General features: G+C 41.1%; 1 protein-coding gene across 3 annotated transcripts in view; it reads right to left on the bottom strand.

Annotated features, from left to right (window-relative positions):
- The window catches only part of LOC120034999 (guanylate cyclase soluble subunit beta-1), a 57,390-nt gene extending 40,282 nt beyond the window's left edge, over nucleotides 1-17,108 (bottom strand). The window contains exons 1-9 of one of the 3 annotated variants that reach the window (XR_005474099.1): nucleotides 16,973-17,108; nucleotides 16,558-16,631; nucleotides 14,102-14,202; nucleotides 13,796-13,914; nucleotides 13,093-13,290; nucleotides 11,094-11,324; nucleotides 10,741-10,857; nucleotides 10,429-10,562; nucleotides 6,820-7,017 (exon numbers count right to left, since the gene is read on the bottom strand). Coding sequence is in view for 2 of the 3 variants with exons in the window: in XM_038981734.1 (XP_038837662.1) it covers nucleotides 6,820-7,017; nucleotides 10,429-10,562; nucleotides 10,741-10,857; nucleotides 11,094-11,324; nucleotides 13,093-13,290; nucleotides 13,796-13,914; nucleotides 14,102-14,202; nucleotides 16,558-16,631; nucleotides 16,973-16,975 (1,175 nt within the window). In the remaining variant the exon portion in view is untranslated. The remainder of the gene's footprint in view (nucleotides 1-6,819; nucleotides 7,018-10,428; nucleotides 10,563-10,740; nucleotides 10,858-11,093; nucleotides 11,325-13,092; nucleotides 13,291-13,795; nucleotides 13,915-14,101; nucleotides 14,203-16,557; nucleotides 16,632-16,972) is intronic. The other 2 variants (XM_038981734.1, XM_038981735.1) reach the window with 2 other exon arrangements.
- Between the last annotated feature and the right edge of the window lie 1,617 nt (nucleotides 17,109-18,725).

Genomic DNA, 18,725 nt, shown 5'->3' with positions numbered 1-18,725 from the left:
GTACCCCAGTTTGGGAATAGCTGGTCTAGATGAAGGGGAGGAGACAGGTTAAATAAGGATAATTGAGACATGGATTGTGTATTTGTGACATTCAGAATGGGCAAGACCAAATATTTAAGTGCCTTTGAACAGGGTATGGTAGGCCACCAGTTTGTCATTCACGCTCAATAGTTTCCAGTGTGTATCACATCTCCAGAGGAAACGTCATAAAATAGGCTACCTGAACACACAAATACAGCTGTAGCTGTTCTGAGCTCATTGGTGTGGGAAACGGTGAGCACCCAGTTGAAACAATGTTGCAAGTTTGCTATACCAAAAGCTCAAGCCAGATGGAGAGAGGCAGACAGGCGGAGCATTAAAAGATTAATGTGATGGACTGCACCAACTGCCATGTGTAGCAAATGTGATTTATAGAGGATATTTATTTTCCTCAATATTTTCTTCTTCAAATATAATTTAGGATCTGGTCGGTATATAACATTTTCCGACAGATCTAAGGTCCGTGGCCACGGGACCATATTCAATCTCTCCCTATCCCAGTCTCCCCAATTGCTTCAATATGTCCACCATTGTTCCTGTACCCAAGAAAGTGACAGTAACTGAAGTAAATTACTATCGCCCCATAGAACTCCCTCTGTAACCATGAAGTGCTTTGAGAGGCTAGTTAAGGATCATCACCTTACCTGACACCCTAGACCCAATGTAATTTGCATTCCGCCCCAATAGATCCAAGGATGACGCAATCGCCATCGCACTGCACACTGCCCTATCCCATCTGGACAAGAAGAATACCTATGTAAGAATGCTGTTCGTTGACTACAGTTCAACCTTCAACACCATAGTACCCTCCAAGCTCAACATTAAGCTCGGGGCCCTGGGTCTGAACCCCACCCTGTGCAACTGGGTCCTGGACTTCCTGAGCAACAACATTGCTCGTCCTAATATTTCTTTCTATTAATTCCATTATTTTACTTTTAGATTATTTTACTTATAGATATTACTGCACTGTTGGCGCTAGGAACACAAGCGTTTCGCTACACCCACAATAACATCTGCTAAATATGTGTTTTATTTGAGGATGGCAAAAGGGGGTGTGTTCTAATGTTTTGTATACTGTGTATATTATTAAATGACAAGAGAACTGTCTTTGGCTTCTTGTATTATGTTTTAGGTTATTGATAGTTGAGCAACACAATATAGTTTTTTTTCAGTTTAGTAGGGGTATATCAAATTGTATTTGTCACATGCGCCGAATACAACAGGTGTAGACCTTACAGCTTACTTACAAGCCCTTAACCAACAATGCAGTAAAGAAAAGTGTTAATTAAAAAACAGAAGTAACATAATTAGAAAGCAGCAGTAAAATAACAATAGCGAGGCTATATACAGGGGTAGCGCGGTACAGAGTCAATGTGCGGGGGCACCGGTTAGTTGAGGTAATATGTAGATGTAGGCATACCGCCCCAACAGATCCACAGATGATGCAATCTCTATCGCACTCCACACTGCCCTTTCCCACCTGGACAAAGGGACACCTATGTGAGAATGCTTTTCATTGACTACAGCTCAGCGTTCAACACCATAGTGTCCTTAAAGCTCATCACTAAGCTAAGGACCCTGGGACTAAACACCATCTGCAACTGGATCCTGGACTTCCTGACGGGGCGCCCCCAGGTGGTAAGGTTAGGTAACAACACATCCGCCACGCTGATCCTCAACACGGGGGCCCCTCAGGGGTGCGTGCTCAGTCCCCTCCTGTACTCCCTGTTCACTCATGGCTGCATGGCCAGGCACGACTCCCAACACCATCACTGCTACTCTGTTTATCTATGCATAGTCACTTTAACTCTACCTATGTACATATTACCTCGACTAACCGGTGCCCCCACAAATTGACTCTGTACCGGTACCCCCTGTATATAGCCTCGCCATTGTTATTTTACTGCTGCTCTTTATTTATTTTTTTATCTTTACTTAAGACTTATTTTTTCTGATCTGCATTGTTAAGGGCTTGTGAGTAAGCATTTCACAAAGGTCTACACCTGTTGTATTTGGCGCATGTGACATAACCCCAACCGAGGTAACAAAGTACGGTTCGCTTGCACAAAACAGCTGCCAGTGTTAACAGTACGGACGCGCGTCTGACTGAGGTCGACGTTCCTGACCTCTGACCTTTTACCCCCCCCCCCTCCCAAAGCACTTTGCCTCCAGCAGTTCTGACTGCGTTTTATTCTCTCTCTCTCTGGGAGATATAGTGGTGTGGGGGATGGGTGAACAATAATATATGGGCCCTTTGTATACAGCTGCCACCGAGGAAGCTGTGTTTGGGTTACAGTGAAAAGTTGTTGAGCCACTGAGTAGACAGAGGCAAATTATACAAAAGGGGAACTACCAGACAGAACATCATTGCGAAGAAGTAGCCTAGTACGTACAAATATAACATTTTGTTTGTGGTTTGACATAGAGGCCTGTGTGTGTTAACTAACCTCCAGATGAGCTTCTATGCCATACAACTCTCCTTCCGTGGCCTCCAACTGCTCTTAAATAAAAGTAAAACTTAAATGCATGCTCTTCAACCGATCGCTGCCCGCACCTGCCTGCCCGTCCAGCATCACTACTCTGGGCGGTGCTGACTTAGAATATGTGGACAACTACAAATACCTAGGTGTCTGGTTAGACTGTAAACTCTCCTTCCAGACTCACATAAAACATCTCCAATCCAAAGTTAAATCTAGAATTGGCTTCCTATTTCGCAACAAAGCATCCTTCACTCATGTTGCCAAACATACCCTCGTAAAACTGACCATCCTACCGATCCTCGACTTCGGCGATGTCATTTACAAAATAGCCTCCAACACTCTACTCAACAAATTGGATGCAGTCTATCACAGTGCCATCCGTTTTGGCACCAAAGCCCCATATACTACCCACCACTGCGACCTGTATGCTCTCTTTGGCTTCATACTCGCTTCATACTTGTCGCCAAACCCACTGGCTCCAGGTCATCTACAAGTCCCTGCTAGGTAAAGCCCTGCCTTAGCTCACTGGTCACCATAGCAGCACCCACCCATAGCACGCGCTCCAGCAGGTATATCTCACTGGTCACCCCCAAAGCCAATTCTTCCTTTGGCCGCCTCTCCTTCCAGTTCTCTGCTGCCAATGACTGGAACGAACTGCAAAAAATCACTAAAGCTGGAGACTCTACCTCCCCCACTAGCTTTAAGCACCAGCTGTCAGAGCAGCTCACAGATCACTGCACCTGTACATAGCTCACCTGTAAATAGCCCATCCAATCTACCTCATCCCCATACTGTATTTATTTATTTATCTTGCTCCTTTGCACCCCAGTATCTCTACTTGCACATTCATCTTCTGCACATCTACCATTCCAGTGTTTAATTGCTATATTGTAATTACTTTGCCACCATGGCCTATTTATTGCCTTAACTCTCTTATCCTACCTCATTTGCACATGCTGTATATAGATTTTTTTCTACTGAATTATTGCTTATGTTTGTTTATTCCATGTGTAACTCTGTGTTGTTGTATGTGTCGAACTGCTTTGCTTTATCTAGGCCAGGTCGCAGTTGCAAATGAGAACTTGTTCTCAACTAGCTTACCTGGTTAAATAAAGGAGAAATAAAAAAAGATCTTCAGATTACCTGAGATTAGACCTGGTATCCAAACAGGAAGCCAGATTGGATCATGCTCGGTGGCCACGGACCTTGGATCTCTCTGAAAATATGATATACCGACCAGATCCTAAAATTATATTTGAAGAACATATCCTGAGGAAAATAAATATCCTCCATAAATCACGTTTGCTACGCATTGCAGTTGGTGCTCTGCCTGTCTGCCTCTCGGTCTGGTTTGAACTCTTGCCATAGCAAACTTGCAACATCGTTTCAACTGGGCTCTCACGGTTTCCCACACCAATGAGCTCAGAATAGACACTGCTGTATTTGCACACGGTAGGTGTGTTCAGGTAGCCTATTTTATGACATTCCTCTGGAGATATGGGATCAGCAATATGTTGCTATAGCACACAGAGGTGCAGTGGTTACTTAGGCCTATCAGGAAGGAGAGTGTTGGAAAGATTTTTCAAATACAGTGAGGAACTATTGTCATTCGCAATGGATGTAAAACTCTGATGACAAAAAAACTGCTATCAGACGTTCCCAAATGGGAATTTTTATAGGCCTATATTAGTGCACGTCAGCCCAGGTACTTCTATGTGTGCTCAAGCAAAATAAACATTAAGAAAGGGACAAACAATTCACACAATGAATGCGCACGAACTAGCAGGAGGCAGAAAGCGCATTCTGGAGAGAAGCTCCTATAGTGCGTCTTCATCACACACCCTTCCCTTGTGTTGACATTTTAAATTAGGGATGTTATTTATGAAAATACTAAGTTGTTGTGTAGACCATAACTAAATTATTTTAGATATATGTTAACGTTCACTGCCTGCCAGACAAGTCAAAACAATTCTACTGGCTTGCACATCAATACAGCTGAATTTCTTTCGGATCCATTTGAGTCCGATAGACATTATCCAATTTGGATCCGATTCTCCCACATTTCTGACATATTGGGTCGGATCTGGTCCACCTCGGATCCGTATTGATTTTATTTTTATTTTTATTATGACGGGGTTCTGTCGGTGTCAGATTAGAATTATGGATTCAATTTCAAGATCAGAGAAGACCTAGTTTGACATTATGGAAATAACATTTTGAATAGGGTACATTTTTTACCTAAATGCTTAATAAAATTGGACTTTGGATTTTACATACAGTATCAGTAAAAATGTTGGACACCTACTCATTAAACATTTTTGATTTACATTGTACAATAATAGTGAGGACAAACTATGAAATAAAACATATGCAATCATGTTGTAACCAAAAAAGTTAAAATCAAAATATTTTAGGTTCTTCAAAGTAGCCACCCTTTGCCTTTGACAGCTTAGCACACACTTGGCATTCTCTCAACCAACTTCACCTGGAAGGCTTTTCCAACAGTCTTGGAGTTCACACATGCTGAGCACTTGTTGGCTGCTTTTCCTTCACTCTTTGGTCCAACTCATCCCAAACCATCTCAATTGGGTTGAGGTCGGGTGATTGTGGAGGCCAGGTTATTTGATGCAGCATTCCATCACTCTCCTTCTTGGTCAAATAGCCCTTACACAGCCTGGAGGTGTGTTTTGGGTCATTGCCCTGTTGAAAAACAAATGATAGTGGGACTAAGTGCAAACCAGATGGGATGGCGTATCGCTGCAGAATCCTGTGGAAGCCATGCTGGTTAAGTGTACCTTGAATTCTAAATAAATCTGACAGTGTCACCAGCAAAGCACCCCCACACCACCACCTCCGTGCTTTACGGAGGGAACCACGCATGCGGAGATCATCCGTTCACCTACTCTGTGTCTCAAAAAGACAGTGGTTGGAACTAAAAATCTCAAATTTGGACTCCGATCAAAGGACAGATTTCCACCAGTCTAATGTCCATTGTTTCTTGGCCCAAGCAAGTCACTTATTATTATCCTTTAGTACTGGTTTCTTTGCAGCAATTTGACCATGAAGGCCTGATTCACACAGTCTCTCTGAACAGTTGATGTTGAGATGTTACTTGAATGCTGAAGCATTTATTTGGGCTGCAATCTGAGGCGCAGTTAACTCTAATGAACTTATCCTCCGCAGCAGAGGTAACTGGGTCTTCCTTTCCTGTGGCGATCCTCTCGAGAGCCAGTTTCATCATAGCGCTTGATGGTTTTTGCGACTGCACTTGACATTTTCCGGATTGACTGACCTTCATGTCTTAAAGTAGTGATGGACTGTCATTTCTCTTTGCTTATTTGAGCTGTTCTTGCCTTTTAATATGGACTTGGTCTTACCAAATAGGGCTATCTTCTGTATACCACCCCTACCTTGTCACAACACAAGTGATTGGCTAAAACTCATTAAGAAGGAAAGAAATTCCACAAATGAACTTTTAACAAGGCACACCTGTTAATTGAAATGCTCATGAGGCTGGTTGAGAGAATTCCAAGAGTGTGCAAAGCTGTCATCAAGGCAAAGGGTGGCTACTTTGAAGAATCTCAAACACATTTTGGTTACTACATGATTCCATATGTGTTTTTTCATAGTTTTGATGTCTTCACTATTATTCGACAATGTAGAAAGTAGTGAAAATAAAGAAAATCCCTTGAATGAGTCGGTGTCCTAACTTTTGACTGGTATTTTATATGAAGAGTTGTACCTCACACATTCATTGGCATTTTGCAATAAAATAGAAAGACAGTTATTGACATTACATGAGGTATAATGTAGTGTAGTATATTTTATAAAAATATGTTCATGTTCATGGGGATCAAGGATCAGGTGAAGCCACCCCTTTTCTGATTTTCAGTAGAAGAGCGGTCCATAAGTTCCTTCTTAGGCAATCCGCACTACTGAGCAGATTGGCGCTATGGCGCTCAAAGTTCAAACAATTTGTGGTTAATTAGGTTTCACATTCACGAAAGGTATGTTGTCAATTTTAAATAAATGTGTAAGTTATCATTTTTGACAGTACAGTAGGAAGTTAGAGGGAGATAGACACAGAGAAAAGTGGCCACAACAGGGCTCGAACCCCAGTCGGGGGGGGGCGTGGTCAGAGTCGGGAGTTTAGAAAGCTACACCAAAGACTCCAACACTGCTGAAATTCTATTTGGAGTGGACCATCCCTTTACATAAATTTTTTAAATAAAATGAAAATGGGTGAAGGAGGTTGAGTCTATCAAACGGTGAGGGCGATGGGTTGGGAGTCTCTACGAACCTGTCCGTCTTCTTCTTCTCATCCTCCAGGGCCCGAAGGGTGTGCTGCAGACGGTCAGTCAGGATCTCCAGTTCCTGGGTCAGCTTGTACTCCTCACGGAACTGTTCTCCCAGCAGCACCAGGTCACGTGTGGCATCGTGCAGCGGGATGTCGCTCAGGTAAAGGCCTCTCCGCGTCAGGTCATCCAGGTTCATCACACTGAACACAGTGTTGGTGACGCATCAGAGACTGAACAGTGGTTGAACACAACTCAACAGGGGCTGTGTTCAGTAGGGACAACATAATGCATTATGATTAGAATGTATGCCCCTTTTTTAATAACTAATAACGATCATCTTATAATGATTGCGTCACACCCTGATCTGTTTCACCTGTCTTTGTGCTCGTCTCCACCCCCTCCAGGTGTCGCCCATCCTCCCCATTATCCCCAGTGTATTTCTACCTGTGTTCTCTGTTTGTCTGTTGCCAATTCGTCTTGTCAAGGCTACCAGCGTTTTTCCCGTACTCCTGTTTTTTTCTCTAGTTTTGTCCATTCAGCCTGTCCTGACCCTGAGACTGCCTGCCGTTCTGTACCTTTCGTACTCTGCTCTGGATTACTGACCTCTGCCTGCCCTTGACCGGTCGTTTGCCTGCTCCCTGTTTTTGCAATAAACTTTTGTTACCCAGATGCAGACAGTTCGAAGTCTTCTCCGGAGTTGTGATAGATTGACTAAACAAGTAATTTGGGTCAGTTGAAAATGTTATACATAAAGACATCATAAAGGCTTGTCCTCTTATGAACGCAGGAGGGTTATGCTTTTGGTTGGCATGGGACAATATGTTCATGTTGCACACCTTTTAGTTTTCTTATTAAAAGCTTTCAATATTTTACATGAATTTATACAATTTATAGTTGGTTTAAGGTTTTTATGTCACTAAAATGTGGAACTATTGAAATGTGAACATATTGTCCCATATACATTATGTAATTTTATTGACGGTACCTAACTAGCCCCATAAAGAGATCCAACATCTAACAAACTTTTCCATGGTCAGTGTGCATTCCAAGAGAAAATTTACAAACCAATACCCACGTGTTTGTGGGCATAACTTAAAATCAAACCCAACCCTCTGACATTTTATTTTTGGAAAATACTGACTTTATGACTCAAGTTATCCTAATTACACTTTTTAGTCACTTCTGGGACTAGAAATGGTGTACATGACTACTACCAACAGGCCGTTTTCAACCAGAAAATGTGTTAACTAAATACAGTAACGGACCGTTTGAGACATAAGCCTGGTTATAAGACAACATATAAATGGATGATTTAAGTAAAGTGTTACGAAAGATTGTCCCTTTAAACAATCTGTAGCTGCTACATCCAACTAATGACTATATACAGTTGAAATCGGAAGTTTACATACACTTAGGTTGGAGTCATTAAAACTCGTTTTTCAACCACTCCACAAATTTCTTGTTAACAAACTATAGTTTTGGCAAGTCAGTGAGGACATCTACTTTGTGCATGGCACAAGTCATTTTCCCACAATTGTTTACAGACATTATTTCACTTATAATTCATTGTATCACAATTCCAGTGGGTCAGAAGTTTACATGCACTAAGTTGACTGTGCCTTTAAACATCTTGGGAAATTCCAAAAAGTTATGTAATGGCTTTAGAAGCTTATATTAGGCTAATTGACATCATTTGAGTCAATTGGAGGTGTACCTGTGGATGTATTTCAAGGCCTACCTCCAAACTCAGTGCCTCTTTGCTTGACATCATGGGAAAATCAAAAGAAATCAGCCAAGACCTCAGAACAAAAATTGTAGACCTCCACAAGTCTGGTTGATCTTTGGGAGCAATTTCCAAACGCCTGAAGGTACCACGTTCATCTGTACAAACAATAGTACACAAGTATAAACATCATGGGACCACGCAGCCGTCATACCGCTCAGGAAGGAGACGCGATCTATCGCCTAGAGATGAACGTACTTTGGTGAGAAAAGTGCATATCAATCCCAGAACAACAGCAAAGGACCTTGTGAAGATGCTGGAGGAAACAGGTACAAAAGTATCTATATCCACAGTAAAACGAGTCCTATATCGACATAACCTGAAAGGCCGCTCAGTAAGGCAGAAGCCACTGTTCCAAAACCGCCATAAAAAAGCCAGACTACGGTTTGCAACTGCACATGGAGACAAAGATCGTACTTTTCAGTCCTCTGGTCTGATGAAAAAAAACAGAACTGTTTGGCCATAATGACCATCGTTATGTTTGGAGGAAAAAGGGGGAGGCTTGCATGTCGAAGAACACCATCCCAACAGTGAAGCACGGGGGTGGCAGCATCATGTTGTGGGGGTGCTTTGCTGCAGGAGGGACTGGTGCACTTCACAAAATAGATGGCATCATGAGAAAGGAAAATGATGTGGTTATATTGAAGCAACATCTCAAGACATCAGTCAGGAAGTTAAAGCTTGGTCGCAAATGGGTCTTCCAAATGGACAATGACCCCAAGCATACTTCCAAAGTTGTGGCAAAATGGCTTAAGGACAACAAAGTCAAGGTATTGGAGTGGCCCTCACAAAGCCCTGACCTCAATCCTATAGAAAATTTGTCGGCGGAACTGAAAAACCATGTGCGAGCAAAGAGGTCTACAAACCTGACTCCGTTACACCAGCTCTGTCAGGAGGAATGGGCCAAAATTCACCCAACTTATTGTGGGAAGCTTGTGGACGGCTACCCGAAACGTTTGACCCAAGTTAAACAATTTAAAGGCAATGCTACCAAATACTAATTGAGTGTATGTAAACTTCTGACCCACTGGGAATGTGATGAAAGAAATAAAAGCTGAAATAAATCATTCTTTCAACTATTATTCTGACATTTCACATTCTTAAAATAAAGTGGTGATCCTAACTGACCTAAAACAGGGAATTTTTACTTGGATTAAATGTCAGGAATTGTGAAAAACTGAGTTTAAATGTATTTGGCTAAGGTGAATGTAAACTTCCGATTTCAACTGTATGTATGTATGTATACACTGATTCTTGAATATCACTTAAAATCCTAATGAGCTTAGTTCAACTGTGACACCCTGTCAGAACCCAAATAGAACCTTGTTTTACTCCAAAGTTATTAAACATTGCAAATGTAAACAAACACTGTATAGCCTCAAAACATGGTTAAAACTATAATTTGTATATAATGGATGGTCAGTCATTGCAGCCATAGCTCTGTCTGAATCTGAGAGTAGTTACATTTTTAGACCCATCCCTCAGCTTTTTACCAAAGCAAAGGCGGGGTTGGACTTTTATTGTTTCCACTGTAGATTGGCCCTTTAAGGCCAGACCATCTGCTGCACTACAGTAGCTGTGGTTTTGAATCCAATTTAGGTTTCACACACCAACCAAGAGACATCCATCCAGCCCAGCCATCCACCCCAAGTCTAGGACTACATCCCAAATTGCACCCTATTCCTGAAACAGTCCACTACTTTTGACCAGGGCACATGGAACCTTATTCCCTATATAGTGCACTACTTCTGACCAGAGCCTTATGTGCCCATTTGGAACGAAGCCTAGAACAGCACATTGTTTTTGTCTAACATCACAGCAGCAGAACCTGGGAGAACAGAGGAAGAGGATGTTCTCCGCCTCGGGCAGGTAGATCATCTGTCCCTTCAGCCTCAGGCAGCTGATCTCAGCACCAGTCAGCTCGTCCTCATTCTCCGAAGTCTCCACGTTCAAGAGGCCCTCCTGGAAGGACATAATATACACACACACACAGGCAGAGACACACATGGACACACAAACAGCCAGGACACACAGAAAATATAAATGTAGCTTTCTATCTAGTTCCTCTATTTTTGTGATGTAATTTTTTAACATTAAATAAAAATGCGAAAAGTTTCAGCAGTGAGTATTCTTGGCGTACCTTGCTTCGCAGAACGAAGACAGTGTTGATGTGGGAGAGCATGCCTTGGAAGCTGAAGTCTATGTGTGGACGCACCAGAGAGAACACGGAGGGCAGGTTACAGATGCCCGGCTGGAGCTAAGGAATAAAACAGCAAAACACTTCATAAGGGGGTCATACATACTTATGCCAAGTCTTACAATACATTATAACCACATATTTGCATTACAACTGCAGGCTACCTGTGAAACCCATATACCTACAGTGCATTATAAACACACTCCTACTGAGTTATAATGCAGTCATAATGCAGTATAAGAGTAGTTATTTACACACATAAAATCTCAATGTCCTATAGCTAAATAGACATAAACCTGCGGCAGCACACGGAAGATAGCGTTGCCGCACTGAGTAAGCATCAGGTCCCTGTCGAACATGAGGTGAAAGGGAAAGGCCTTGCAGAAGGTGTAGGGGCTGATCCGGGTCTCCTGCGTGCTGTTCTCCTCGAAGCCGTCCAGATCCTCATAGAAGGCCTCCTCCTCCGAGTCCTTCTCCTCGATCAGGAACTTGATGTGGTCACACTCCTCACCCTTGTGCTGGATCACCTGGTGAAGGAAGAATGGATTTCATAAAAGGGAGGAAGGTGCAACCATAAAATTAGAATGAGTGCATGCTATGCTTCCTGTGTTTATATCCTGCTTTACTTTATGGGGACACTCAAAATGTCCGCCAGTCCACCCATTATGGCAAGAGATAATTTAAGAGATACCGGTGGGTGATTGGTAAACGCATAGACATCGAAATACTGTATGTCTTTATATAAATATCTAAGGTTTGGTGTGATGGTTTTAAACACAGTGATGTTCTTGTGTGGGTTACTGCCTGGCCACAACAAGTCCTTTTTAGTCTATACACTGACGTCAATGGCTTGACGCACACGGTTTCCGTGGCAACGACTAATAACATTTCCAGAAAATCTGGTGTCCTATTTGGAGGGTCTGTCAATTCAGCTCCCCCATTTAATTTTACGCTGAGCCTGGGAGATAAAAAAATACATACTGACACCTATCTCTGCGATATGATTAGGTTTGATAGTAGAGTTGGCTTTCTCTGAAAATGAGGAGGTAACCTAAGTGCTCAGAGACAAGATTTCTGAAAGGACTATCCAAGTCTATACCTATGGTATATACTAATTCCACCTGGTGTTTGCTGCATGGACTGCTATGCTATAAAGAAGGTACATAACTTATTCACATATTCCTAGCTTTAAAACTATCATGACACTTATCAGTCTAATAATTGTTAAACCCTTTAAAATACAGTATCTTACACTATAACTACTAGCTATTTGGTAGTTGCATTACGTCACCTTCTGAGTGTACTAAAACTCTACCCCTTTCATAGACATCTGACCCAAGTCAACAGAGACCCAACAATATCTCAGATCAAAAACTGACCACTGAGTGACCAACACTAGCAGTTGCTTAGACCCACACAACTCCTGAATGGAGAGGGGCATTTGAAAGTCGACCACTGTCCCATTTTGGACTGAAGGTAAGAACCCCAAGCAGCACAGAATCCGAATAACTACAAAGGCACACAAAAAAACAGTGCCTGAGTTAGGTCTAGCAGTAGTTAGCATTGGCTCGCGAAACCACCTCTAACTTCCTTCATACTGAATACAGAGACATATAAATGGTATCCACGAGTTCATCTGACTCTGGGGAAGTAGACAAGGGGCCTCATTGCCAAAATCCCGAACTATCCCTTTAATTTCTTAAGGATCTACGAGATTGGTGTCCCTATACTGGGACGATTGTTGCTAACTAGAAAGACATAAATAACCGCAAACTTTCCAGGACATAGACATGTCTTATATGGGCAGAAAGCTTACATTCTTGTTAATCTAACTGACCTATCCAATTTACAGTAGCTATTACAGTGAAAAAATACCATGCTATTGTTTGAGAAGAGTGCACAACAACAAACTTGTATCACAGCAACTGGTTTTATACATTCACCTCTGAAGGTAAATAATGTACTTACATTCAGTAATCTTGCGCTGATTTGTCATCCCGAGGGTCCCAGAGATAAAATGTAGCATAGTTTTGTTTGATAAAATCAATTTTTAAATTCAAAAGTAGGAAATGGCTTCTACAGTTTGAACCCCTGCTGTCTCTACATTAATTTCACATTTCCACAAACTTCAAAGTGTTTCCTTTCAAATGGCATCAAGAATATGCATATCCTTGCTTCAGGTCCTGAGCTACAAGCAGTTAGATTTGGGTATGTAATTTTAGGCCCAATTGTTTTTTAAAGGGTCCAATCCTTTTAAGTAATAATATACTTATTATTTTATTTGAAACAGCACACCTTCATTTCTATTTCTGTGCCGTGGATCTGTTGGGCCACCGTCTTGATGATGCCGATCACAATGTCCTGGAGCCCCTCCCTCTCCGAGTAGTAGTGCAGGATCAGATTGTTGCCCTTCTCCGCGTCTGTGCAGCGGAAGGACGGAGCCCTCATCCCAGGGTAGATGGTACCTAGGTGGTCGTGGAGGGCATCCAGATTCTGTATGGGGGTTGCATAAATGATTGAAACAGGAGTTTCTCTCCATTAAGATTCCACTTAGACTGGTCCGATATCAGTTTGTGTTATATAGCCAACTCCTGTGGTCATTGTCATACCAAACACCATAGGAGTTGGCTACACAGCATAAACAGATCTGGGAGCAGGCAAGGCAGGCCTAAAGCAGGCCTTTAGAACAAGGTTGCATAACTCCAATCCTCATTCCTTTATCTCTGTTTCAACCCAAAGTGAAGCCCTACATTTTCTATTTGTAAATAGAGGGTTCGGTCTTGGCAAATCTAACTGCCACTGTTCTATTTGAATTACATGGTCAACTCCCCCAAATCCAAAGACGAGGGGGCGGTCACAGAATTGTTTTGGCACTGTACAATTGAAATATAGGTCATATTTAACTTACATTGAAGCATTCATGACATTGAAGAGGACATGGTTTTACATTAGTCTCTGTTAACTGAAGAAAGATTAAGAAGGGAACTGGAGCGCTTACCTGCAAGAATTCACGGACATTGGAGCCTAGAACACGCAGGATGGTGTCATACCCTGATTCTTGGCAAAACTCAAAAAACATCTTCCCAAACATCTGTAGGATACACCCTGCATCAATCTCTGCAAGATCAAAAAAAATAAAACAAACACTTGTTGTATACACCGTCTCAGTCCCATTGGTAACACTTTACAATAAGTTACCCTTTATAAAGGGTACCATATTTTAAAGTGATGCCATACAATTATGTTATCCATAAACTGGTTCAAGTAAAGTATCTTGCATTTCAAAACATGATTAAAAACATACTTAGAACTTTGCTTGCCGCAGCAACAAGGTCGTATGTTTTGGCATCTTCATATATGATTCTGACAAGAAACTGACCCTCTACATCGAGTTGCGCCTCCCTCCTGATAACAGGAAAAAAGACAATTGAATTATTAGATATCATATTAACATGTGATTATTACCTAAGTAATAAATAGGCACTTGACAGGAGCATATGACAACATATTTGCTTGTCCTCTATAGTATCCATTAAAACTAGCTTCATAACATTGTATGCCGTTGTTTATGCCTATGACTGGTGTTATAACGTCTTAAATAGTTGTTATAAAAGCCTTAAATGAATCATTACATAAGGGTCCTTCAGTAAAGTGATAGCTACACTTATTTGGTCCAAACAAAAACAATCAGTAACACTTTACTTTATGGGGGTATCCATAAGACATTCATAACAACTTAACAACTACAAAAGTCATGACACCTTCATGAATGTTGCAGTACCATTAATCTACCTTTGAGCACTAACTGCATCGTAGGATTATCTATATTTAGAAGTTACAATGAGAAAATGTATTTGGCATGCTAATAAATAAGCCTGTTATATATCCTAATGAGGTCTATTTAAACCTGATTACCGAGTTGATCTGAGAAAACAATGACTGATTTTCTGTGCTGGCTAGCAACCACTTTCTGAGCATGTGATCTGCTGAACAAACGTAAAAATGTAGTGAAAATAAGAATTACTTTTTCAATTGCTCTGAGCTGCAAGATCTGAAAATAAAACCTAGCTTGAATAATTAGGCATTTTATAATGTTGAATTATACATTTACATTTAAGTCATTTAGCAGACGCTCTTATCCAGAGCGACTTACAAATTGGTGCATTCACCTTATGATATCCAGTGGAACAACCACTTTACAATAGTGCATCTAACTCTTTTAAGGGGGAGGGGGGGGTAGAAGGATTACTTTATCCTATCCTAGGTATTCCTTAAAGAGGTGGGGTTTCAGGTGTCTCCGGAAGGTGGTGATTGACTCCGCTGACCTGGCGTCGTGAGGGAGTTTGTTCCACCATTGGGGTGCCAGAGCAGCGAACAGTTTTGACTGGGCTGAGCGGGAGCTGTACTTCCTCAGAGGTAGGGAGGCGAGCATTATGTCAGCCAAGATAAGGTTGAGAAATATTGCAGCACAATGTTCTTGGGTGATAAAAATGACCAGATTCCTCAAAACACGCTTTTCGGAGAGGCAGCTGTGCCTCTGTTCTTATAGGATAGGATGGGATGAAAGTCTGGGTCCTGGAACAGCAAAGACTGAAGAAGAAAAATAAACATGGATCTTGCCAAATATTTGAGCACTTTGAAAAGAGGGGATTGTTATCATAATGCAACAACCTCCCTTTATCACCACTATTAGAAAGCTAATGAAAATGAAATGATGAGTAAAAATATGGCTCGCCTTCTCATAAGAGTGGTGTAATTTAATAATTAATGATATATATTGTTTTCTTTTATGTTTGCTGGTGATTTATGGTCACATGCTTTAAGTTACAGATAGGCCCGCTATATCTGCTGGTCATGTATCATCAGCTGAATGACATGGCCATTCGTTATCCACTTTGTCTAGCAATAGGGGGAGATCATTGATTTCAAAACTATAATATGGTTAATGGACATATTTTTGCATTATTATCCATGTCATATTGGTAGGTTACATAAAGTTGTGGTCAAGACAATGTAGTAAACAAAATTAAAGTGTAATAACAATGTAAAGTAACAGCAATTGTTATTACATGGTAATTACTTAAGCAGTAGTGTAATTTGTATTTATTATGTAACATTAAGGCAGTTATCTACAATTTAAAATCGTACATTTCATAAAACTTTTCACAACACATTAAGTGTCTGACATCAAGCCACTAAGTTAAGCCACTAATCAACCATTCCAGTGTTTTACTTGCTATATTGTATTTACTTCGCCACCATGGCCTTTTTTTTGCCTTCACCTCCCTTATCTCACCTCACTTGCTAACATTGTATATAGACTTATTCTTCTACTGTATTATTGACTGTATGTTTATTTTACTACATGTGTAACTCTGTGTTGTTGTATGTGTCGAACTGCTTTGCTTTATCTTGGCCAGGTCGCAATTGTAAATGAGAACGTGTTCTCAACTTGCCTACCTGGTTAAATAAAGGTGAAATAAAATAAAAAAATAAAAAGTTACTCTCCTACCACATATCTACAATACAAGATCTATGCGTTCATGTGTGTAAAGTGTGTTACTACAATGCTGCTACACACAGTTATAGGAGCAACTTAATGTGAAGCGTTACTAACATATCTATCTACTGAACATACCTGTTGATTCCTTGTTTTGCATTTTGCAACATGGCCACATTTAGTTTTTATTTTCAACTTTGAATTATGGTATGCAAATGCCCTGTGTCAATCACAAATACAAAACAAATCTTTGAACTCACTTGATGTCTTCCCACACGTCTTCGCCATAATTTCTTAATACAAGTAGTTCCAAGGCGTGATTGACAAAACCATACTAAAAACGGATATAAAACAGAAATCGAGAAACATAAATCGAAAATACAAGTATGTCAATAAATGTCTTAGAGTGATGATAGTGTTATGATTCCACAGTAATTGGAATGACTTGTTCAACAGCAAATAATGTTTTCATTGATGCAACATGAATATTAGAACGATAAAATCGCACTCGCATCACGAATTTCAGTGTTCATTTACAGTGAGTAGCATGGTGAACAGATATTGTAGCCATAGGCTGATAGCTCGTTCTCATACGGGAAAACACACCACTACACATCAAAATAGCCATGGCAATCAAATGTCGCCGTGAAATCTAATATGTTGATGTTTACATACCATTTTTACGACCAGTTCTTCACGATTCCCTATCAATGTAAACTGTTATGTCTAAATCAACACGGCACCTTCACAGTTTGCAGATGTTACGTTGCGGCTCCATTCTTGAAAACATTCCTCATCAAATTGACATCGAATGTGTCCAATGGGAGCTCAAGGACAAAAATACTCACTCGGCAACTGACCACTGAGGAAGTAGTGAGGGTTGCTCGCTGAAGACAGCGTTGTTTATGAAAACAGTACCATCAAACGTTATTTATACACTGTAAAAGAAAGACTACACAACGAAACCAACCTATTTAAATTCCACAATCAAATGATAGAAACAAATCCTAGGTAGAATAGATTATAAACTGGGTGGTTCGACCCTGAATGCTGATTGGCTGTATATCAGACCGTATACCACAGGTATGACAAAACTTTATTTTTACTGCTCTAATTACGTTGGTAACCAGTTTATAAGGCACCTCGGGGGTTTGCGATATATGGCCAATATACCACAGCTAAAAGCTGTATCCAGGCACTCCGCTTTGCGTCGTGCTGGAACAGCCCTTAGCCGTGGTATATTGGCCATATACCACACCCCTGAGGCCAATTGCTTAACTATATCATGGCATTGTTGAATACTAATTTCTGAATTTTCTTGAAGGGAATTATAGAGCGTGCATTATTTCCCTATAATGCACAGTATACTCGATAATCACGTTTTGTGAAGTGCACCAGTCCCTCCTGCAGCAAAGCACCCCCACAACATGATGCTGCCACCCCCGTGCTTCATGGTTGGGATGGTGTTCTTCGGCTTGCAAGCATCCCCTTTTTCCTCCAAACATAACGATGGGCATTATGGCCAAACAGTTTAATCAGACCAGAGGACATATCTCTAAAAAGTATGAACATTGCCCCCATGTGCAGTTGCAAACCGTAGTCTGGCTTTGTTATGGCGGTTTTGGAGCAGTGGCTTCTACCTTGCTGAGCGGCCTTTCAGGTTATGTTGATATAGGACTCGTTTTACTGTGGATATAGAAACTTTTGTACCCATTTCCTCCAGCATCTTCACAAGGTCCTTTGCTGTTGTTCTGGGATTGATTTGCACTTTTCGCATCAAAGTACGTTCGTCTCTAGGAGACAGAACGCGTCTCCTTCCTGAGCGTTATGATGGCTGCATGGTCCCATGGTGTTTATACTTGCATACTATTGTTTGTACAGATGAACGTGGTACCTTCAGGTGTTTGGAAATTGCTCCCAAGGATGAACCACACTTGTGGAGGTCTACAATTTTTTTCTGAGGTCTTGGCTGATTTCTTTCATTTTCCCATGATGTCAAGCAAAGAGGCACTGAGTTTGAAGGTAGGCCTTGAAATACACCCACAGGTACACTTACAATTGACTCAAATGATGGCAATTAGCCTATCAGAAGCTTCTAAAGCCATGACATAATTTTGGGAATTTTCCAAGCTGTTTAAAGGCACAGTCAACTTAGTGTATATAAACTTCTGACCCACTGGAATTGTGATACAGTGAATTGTAAGTGAAATAATCTGTCTGTAAACAATTGTTGGAAAAATTATTTGTGTCATGCACAAAGTAGATGTTTGAGCCGCTGAATTGCAACTCCACTTTGTCCCTATATTGACACTTTGCCCCTATAATGACACTTTGCTTGCCTTATGGAGGGAATAGCTACACTGTATTCGGTCATGTTTCCAGTCGCCTTGCCATGATTAAATGCGGTGGTACGTGCTTTCAGTTTTGC

This window comes from Salvelinus namaycush, chromosome 42 (assembly GCF_016432855.1).
Source record: "Salvelinus namaycush isolate Seneca chromosome 42, SaNama_1.0, whole genome shotgun sequence".
NCBI lineage: Eukaryota > Metazoa > Chordata > Actinopteri > Salmoniformes > Salmonidae > Salvelinus > Salvelinus namaycush.
This window is presented reverse-complemented; position numbering and strand designations above follow the sequence as displayed.